This window comes from Suncus etruscus, chromosome 9 (genome assembly GCF_024139225.1).
Source record: "Suncus etruscus isolate mSunEtr1 chromosome 9, mSunEtr1.pri.cur, whole genome shotgun sequence".
Classification (NCBI taxonomy): Eukaryota; Metazoa; Chordata; class Mammalia; order Eulipotyphla; family Soricidae; genus Suncus; species Suncus etruscus.
This window is the reverse complement of record NC_064856.1, coordinates 50,238,397-50,246,474: the sequence shown is the minus strand read 5'-3', so window position 1 is coordinate 50,246,474 and position 8,078 is coordinate 50,238,397. Positions and strand designations below refer to the sequence as shown.

The 8,078-nt window shown below is 40.2% G+C and overlaps 1 protein-coding gene across 2 annotated transcripts in view; it reads right to left on the bottom strand.

Moving 5' to 3' along the window:
- Positions 1-1,218: 1,218 nt before the first annotated feature.
- Positions 1,219-8,078, bottom strand: part of RAB6A (RAB6A, member RAS oncogene family) — a 45,612-nt gene continuing 38,752 nt past the window's right edge. For both annotated transcript variants that reach the window (XM_049780448.1, XM_049780447.1), the window contains exons 7-8: positions 6,849-6,915; positions 1,219-3,357 (exon numbers count right to left, since the gene is read on the bottom strand). In XM_049780448.1, the coding sequence (XP_049636405.1) occupies positions 3,293-3,357; positions 6,849-6,915 (132 nt within the window). In that variant the 3' untranslated portion in view covers positions 1,219-3,292. The remainder of the gene's footprint in view (positions 3,358-6,848; positions 6,916-8,078) is intronic.

Genomic DNA, 8,078 nt, shown 5'->3' with positions numbered 1-8,078 from the left:
ATGCAAGACAAATGCCTTTACCTCCATGCTATCTCTCCGGCCCCTCTTTTTTTCCCTTAAGCCACAAAAGCTTGCATCCCTCTTTAATAGCTGTTGTGTCATGCATGTGCACAGTTATGGTGTTCATGCAGTTTTACTTGTGATGCTCAATATTCAGCTCCAGTGTTCACTGAGGCTTACATATCCTTTAATTGTAGTGTTCACCAGATATCCACTTTTTAGCTAAGGCAAACATGTTATGGAAATAACTCTTGCTGGGGACTGTAATAGTATCCACACATGTGCAGACACAACACATGGTTGTGGAACAGCCAGAAATCTTTCTGGCACCAGGCATCACAGCACAGGCTGCCAAGACTACACTCAGTTCATGTGGCACACAAAGGATTTACTCCTAAACCTTATGTTTACAAGGCAGGCATTGAAAGTTATGATCTCCTAGGTTTCCCCTCACCAACTATTCTTTAATTATATCTTACTATCACCTCTATCAATGGATGATCCTTTAAGTAAAGGACTCTCTCACCCCAGTAGTTGACGCTGACGCTGTTTTTGTCTTTTTTGGGCCACACCTGGCAACGCTTAGGAATCACTCCTAAAGGGGCTTGAGCAATGACATGGGATGCAGGGCATTAAACTTGGGCTGTACTATCACTCTGGCCCTTCACCGTGGTGGCTGAAATGAATTTTCTTACTCTCCAGGGGTCTCTACTTTGTGATCATCTTATTTTTTTAAAGCCAGGGTTTTCTTTATTCTTGGACCACACCTAGTGGCACTCAGCACACCTAGTGGCACTCAGAAGTCACTCCTGGCTGGCTCGGTGAACCATACAGGATGCTAGGGATTGAACCTGGGTTGGCTGTATACAAGGCAAAAACGCCCACCCCACTGTGCTATCATTCCAGCCCCTGGAATCCAAGTTCTTTTTCTAGTTCTAGGGAGAAATGGAAAAAAACTTGCTAATGCACCACTTGGCAGGAATGGAAAATCAAGCCAGCAATTGTTTTTCCTTTGTGTTTTATTTATGGTTTTTGGCAGTAAAATGTCTATAAAATTTTTTTGGATCTTGAACATATAGTTCACTGCTTCAGTTAAAGAAACCCAAACCCAATGTGAAAAGCAGCATAACCACCTTTAAAATACAAAAATTCCAATAGGAAGACAATACCTCCACAGTGAAAACCACAGGTTCCTTCAAATAACGAGTATGACCCATCTGCCATATTGAATTGATATTTATTTCAGGACATGCCATGTCAAAATAAAACAAAAGGTCAATCCTTGTCTTTAACAATAATATTGTATTATAAAAGCACTTTACAACTCCATCCTCTTTGAGTATAAGTTACTGGTCTATAGACTAATGATTATCTGAAAGCATTTTTCTATTCAGACCCATAATCCAAGTGCTCTCTGAATATTACAAGGTGACAAGAAGTGAGTAGTGGAGAGGAAGAACAAAGTGAGGGGAATAAGGTTTCCTTGTTAAGGATTTTGTTGCAGTGAAGGGATGAGAAAGGATGAAGATATTTTTGTCTTTTCATTTTTATACTGTGTTAAGTAATGCTTACAACATAAATTCAGCAGGCTGTTCCTGAGCTGCAACTCAGAAAATTTCTACCTGCAAACAATGTATTTACAAATGTGTTTATTAACTTACACAGCAATCTCACAATAACTAGTAAAGATTAAAAGGGTGCACTCCTAGTATATTTGTTTGCAGTGTTTTAAGGGAAATACATATTGCCATGGTGATGAAGCGCTAGGTAGACTGAACAAAACATCTAAAAACTGTAGTTTAAAAAAAAGGGCAAAGAAATAAATATCACCAAAGAAAAGATTAATTAAAGCTTAAATATAAAACTAAATCACTAGTTAATTAACCAAACTATACATATCTTTAAAAAAAAAGCAAAATTAGCCTGAAAGACCCAACATTTAAAAAATGCTAAAAAATAAGGCATAAATCTGCATAATATTGTTTTATTTCCATTTTCTCTTTTCTCTCTTCTATGCATATTACTCCAGATCTGTCTCAAGGGGCTTATAAGAAAACTGTTCCCATTTCCAATTTGACCTCAAGTATCCTGAGCAAAGTATTTGCTATTCTGTTGAGGACTCTTCTGTGGGTAAGCTTTAAATAGCATGTTTTGCTAGTTATGTTTGTTTGAATCCTTCCACTGGTTTTCTTAAAGGAATGTGACCTCTACCATGCCTTGCCTGAATAGCATTTTTTATAAAATAAGGTGTCTGTGTGTGGGGGGATGAGAAATCTATTGCTCAAAGTTTTTTGTTTCATACTTTTTTAAAATGGTATCTTTTTAATACAGAATAATCTTTAAATTTTGTGAGAAATAGTTCATTAGAAGGGTTAAATATTAAAAACATGTTTTCAGATATCTGTTTGCTATTCTCTCCCAGTCTAATACAGCACACGTGAAAAGGTCCTTTATTCTGGTCAAAAACACACTTTATGTTCATTCACTAATATGTACTGTCTGTTCACCAAAGCTCATTTTAAACATACACCAGATCCTTTTCTTATTCAAGCACTGCCTACCATGATAGCTCAGTTTTGACCTCAAATTAGGTCTAAATAGTTCATATCAGTGCTTAAAAATAATGGTGTACATGTTAACTAAAGGCCTAGAACAAGTGGTATCGCTAAAATTTAAGGAAAATTACAACCAGCCTGATCTGACTGCTATCCTGGGTTTTTGTTTGTTCTGAGTCTCACCCAGCTGTACTCAGGGATCACGCCTGGCAACAGGGGGGCAATTATGTAGTGTCGGGATAGAACCTGGGTTGGCTGTGTGCAAGGCAAGTACCCTATCCTCTCTGCACACCCTCCCACTTGTTTGTTTTGAGGAAAGTAGGGGAAAAATAGGAAGGTTAAGGGAGAGGTGAGAAAATCGGGAGATTAAGGAGGTAGGCAAGTGCTGCTGCAAAAAACTGCTCCTTAACCAAGCCACACTGCTGAGATTTTTATCAATTTGAAGTACATTATCATAACATTATAAGGAAAAAAAATGTTAAGAAATGTATCTTAGTTATCACTGGAATATGCTGGAATTTTTGGCTTTCTGTAAAGTATAAATAATGAAGACACTGACTTTTTTGTGCTTGTGAAGCTAATAGATCATCTCCACGAGACAGGCAGCAAAGATGAGTTGCAATACGTTATTACTGAAGGGAAAGGGTTTCAAGCCAATATTCACACTGCAGTCAATGAAAGAGTAAGGGAGCCAAAGCAGTGAGCTTCTGGAGAAAGGTTGAAGATACCACAGGGGATTAGCAGGAACAGCCTCCTTCACTGACCGGTTGCTCCTGAGGCTTTTCCAGTTTTATGTCAATCACTGAAACAAAAGTTAAGGATTTATATAAATGGACAAGCTTCATCCCAAATTCTGCTAATTACCAGACTTTTTTTTTTTTTTTTTTTTTGCCTTTTTTTGGACCACCAGTGACTCTCAAGGGTTATTTCTGGCTACGCATTCAGAAATAGCTCCTGCCTTAGAGGACCATATGGGATGTCAGGGAAATCGAACCTCAGTCCATCCTAGGTTAGTGAATGCAAGGCAAATGTCCTACCACTTGCGCCACTGTTCTGGCCTGTCCTTTCCATTTTTATTTGGCTTCAGAGCCTATATTCTTTCTATTTTTTTTTAAAAAGTATCTTTATTTAAGCACCATGATTACGAACAGCTTTGTAGTTAGGTTTCAGTTATAAAAACACCCACCTTCACCAGAGCAACCTTCCAAACCACCAATGCCCCCAAACCCACTGCCTATATTCGAGACATACACTTTCTCTCACTCACTACCATTGTCATAACAGTTGTTAGTGTAGTTATTTCTCTAACTGCACTCACCACTCTTTGTGGTAAGCTTCATATCGTGGGCTGATCCCTCCAGCTCTCATTTCTATTGTCTCTGGGTATTATTACATGTCTTTTTTTTTTTCTCTTAAATCCTACAGATGAGTGAAACTATTCTGTGTCTATCTCTCTCCCTGATTTATTTCACTCAGCATAATAGTTTCCATGTCCATCCATGTATAGGAAAATGTCACGACTTAACTTTTTCTGATGGCTGAATAATATTCCATTGTGTATATGAACCAGTTTCTTTTTTTTTTTTTTTTTTTTTTTGGTTTTTGGGCCACACCCGGTAACGCTCAGGGGTTACTCCTGGCTATGCGCTCAGAAGTTGCTCCTGGCTTGGGGGACCATATGGGACACCGGGGGATCGAACCGCGGTCCGTCCAAGGCTAGCGCAAGCAAGGCAGGCGCACCTTACCTTTAGCGCCACCGCCCGGCCCCTGTGAACCAGTTTCTTAAGCCACTCATCTGTTGTCAGGATTCTGGGTTGTTTCCAGATTCTGGCTATTGTAAATAGTGCTGCAATAAATATAGGTGTGCAGAAGGCATATTTTTTTTTTAGTTTTTGGGTCTCACCTGTCAGGCACTCTGTACTCAGAAATCGCTCCTGGCAGGCTTGGGGGACCAGATGGGATGCCGGGATTTAAACCACCGATCTCTGCATGCAAGGCAAATGCCTTTATCTCCATGCTCGCTCTCCGGCCCCCAGAAGGCACTGCTGTATTGTGTTTTTGTGTTCCTGAGGTATATCCCTAGAAGTGCTATAGCTGAATCATATGGAAGCTCAAATTTCCAGTTTTTTGAGGAATCTCCTTATTGTTTTCCATAAAGGGTGGACTAGATGGCATTCCTACCAGCTGTGAATGAGAGTTCCTTTCTAACTACATCCCCACCAACAGTCATTGTTCTTGTGTTTTGTGATGTGTGCCAGTCTCTGTGGCATGAGATGGCACCTCATTGTAGTTTTGATTTGCATTTCCCTGATGATTTGTGATATATATATTCCCCCCCCCCCCATTTTTTGAGCCACACCCGGTGACACTTGGGTTATTCCAGGCCATGCACTCAGAAATCCCTCTTGGCTTGGGGGACCTATGGGATGCCGGGGATTGAACTGTAGTCTGTACTAGGTCAGCTACATGCAAGGCAAACGCCCTCCGCGGCGCCACCGCTCCAGCCCCTATATATATCTTTTTTTTTTTTTTTTTAAATCTATACCAGCAGCTCAGAACCTATTTCTGGTGGTACTGAAGTAAAAAATGGAGTGCTGGGAATCAAACCAGAATCAGTTTCATAAAATGTAAGTGACCTATCCACTGTTCTATGGCTCTAGCCCTGAGTGCTGCGAATGCATATAGTTTAAATATGTCTACATCTGGATTAACACTGAAATGTAAATATAGAACAAAATATGAACATTCAAAATCCTCTGAAATATTATAAATGTGCCTTTCTGTCCCATATTAAAGCCTTGTGAGTCACTGTCAAAAAGCAGAGAAATTATAATATATACGATGGAGAAAAGCCTACAGTTGTTGGGACTTAAAAATGTGAAGACCAGACAGATAGCACATTGGATAAAGCGCTAGCCTTTCACATAGCCAACCAGAGTTTGACTCCAGCTTACTGTATGGTGCCCAGAGTACTGCCAGGAGTGAATCCTAAGAGCAGAGCCAGGAGTAACCATCAAGTATAGACAGATGTGGCCCAAAGAAACCAAAATTAAAAAGTGTGAAGACTGGAACTATCTCAAGAACATTTGGCTTGGGGCTGAGAGATAGCATGGAGGTAGGGCATTTGCTTTGCACGCAGAGGGACGGTGGTTCAAACCCCAGCATCCCAGATAGTCCACCAGGCCTGCCAGAAGCGATTTCTGAGCATAGAGCCAGGAGTAACTCCTGAGCGCTGCCAGGTGTGACCCAAAAACAAAAACACACAAAAAAACAAAAATAACAAAAAACCACAAAACACAAAAAAAACCCAAAAACAAAAGAACATTTGGCTTGATAAAAATTTAGTGGACAGGGCCCGGAGAGATAGTACAGCGGTGTTTGCCTTGCAAGCAGCCGATCCAGGACCTAAGGTGGTTGGTTCGAATCCCAGTGTCCCATATGGTCCCCTGTGCCTGCCAGGAGCTATTTCTGAGCAGACAGCCAGGAGTAACCCCTGAGCAATGCTGGGTGTGGCCCCCCCCCCAAAAAAAATTAAGTGGACAAAATCAATTCTCATTTATTGTAGTAAGCAGAATACAAAAGGTGCAGAAATCTTGGATAACCAGATCTCATTTGCTAAAAAATAAATAAATAAATAAATACCTCAGACACTTCTAGCTCTGAGCCAGTCTTGTCCAAAGGGGGAAAACTAGAATGATCTGGGGGAAGAGTTGGTAGTAGCTTAAGGCATAACTGGGAAGCACTATTTGTTGACTCATTTATTTTTTTGTTTTTGGGCCACACCTGGTAGTATTCAGGAATGGGGGTGCTTGGGATTGAACCAGGGTCAGTCGCATGCAAGGTAAGCATTCTACCCATTACACAATTGCTCTGGCAACCTTGCTGACTCAAAGTAAATCTCCATGGGTTGGGTACAGGAGTCCTGACAAATTATTTTCCCCTAAAAAATGACAGTAGATCTTTGAGAACTTTGGCAATCTCTGTTAGCTGTCTAAATTCCTGCCTAAAAAACAGGAATTTATTTTTTTTTTTTTGTTCTTGAGAAACACTTAACTGTGCTCAGGGATCACTCCTGGAGGAGGGGTGTGCACATGGAGTGCCAGGAATCAAACCTGAGCCAGCTATATACAAGGCAAGGTACATACAAGGGCCCTCCCTACCCGCTGTACATCTCTCCAGTCCTGATTACACAATTTAGAATATTTAACTATAAGTAATCATATTTTAAACAACCAGCTTAAACTGTAAAGTCAAATGTTAGCAAATAATATTCTGACACAATTAAAAGGATACTATCTTCTCTGCTTCTGTCCTGTGTGCTTTCCATTCCAGGCAAAGCAGCTGCAACACGTCGGAAAAGCTGTAGGAAAGAGAAAAATGTGGTAATTGGGAAGAACATTTAGCAAATGGCATGAGTAAAAGTAGATGACCACTGGATGCTAAATTAAAGGATAAGTTTGTGGGCTATTTGTTGACGTATTTAAGGTAGTGGTCCTCAAACTTTTTAAACAGGGGGCCAATTCACTGTCCTTCAGACTTTTGGAGGGCTGGACTATAGTAAAAACAAAAACTATGAACAAATTCCTATGCACACTGCATATACGTATCTTACTTTGAAGAAACAAAACAGGAACAAATGCAATATGTGGCCCAGGGGCCATAGTTTGAGGACCATTGATTTAAGGGAATTAATCAATGTACTTAACCTGGGCACCTAACTGCTAGGCTCTCCTTTTTATAGTTAGGGCAGTTGTCAATTACAGGGAGACATGTCCCAGTCCAATTGCTATTGGAGGAAGGTCGTCAACAACCCTTAAAGGTACATTGATGAATTCCCTTAAATAATTCAACATTACTCCTTAGCATCAAAAAGGGGCCAGAGCAATAGTACTGTGGGTAGGGTATTTGCCTTGCATGTGGCTGACCGAGTCTGATCCCTGGCATCCCACATTAACTGCCTCAAGAACTGTCAGGAGTATTTTTTGAGCATTGCTGGGTATTTCCTTCCTGCAACAAAAAAATACTAATGTCTATTAATTTTCAAAGTGAATACTATATATATTAAAACTAATATGTTAATAGCTAAGTATTTTTATGTAGAAGACACTTAGTGGTACAGTAAGAGCCACTAGTGTCAAGTTGGGGAGCACGTGCTGAGGTGTGGTAGGTTATGTGTTTGAGGAATTGAAATTGGGGCCTCACACATATCAAACATACACCCTATCCCATATCCCAGTGTATACCTGGCCCCTAGAAACAGCTTTAAATTTTCACTTGGTTGAAAAACACTGCAAAGCACTCAGACTATGAATACAAAATTATTCATAGTTGAGTTTCAGGCATACAATGTTCTAACACTATAAATTTTGCTGAATTGAAAAGAAGAGAAACAGAGAAACAGAAAAAGCAGAGGCTAAACAAGAGACTAGAATTTTTTTTGTTTGTTTTTGGGTCACACCCGGCAGCGCTCAGGTATTACTCCTGGCTTTATGCTCAGAAATCGCTCCTGACAGGCACAGGGGA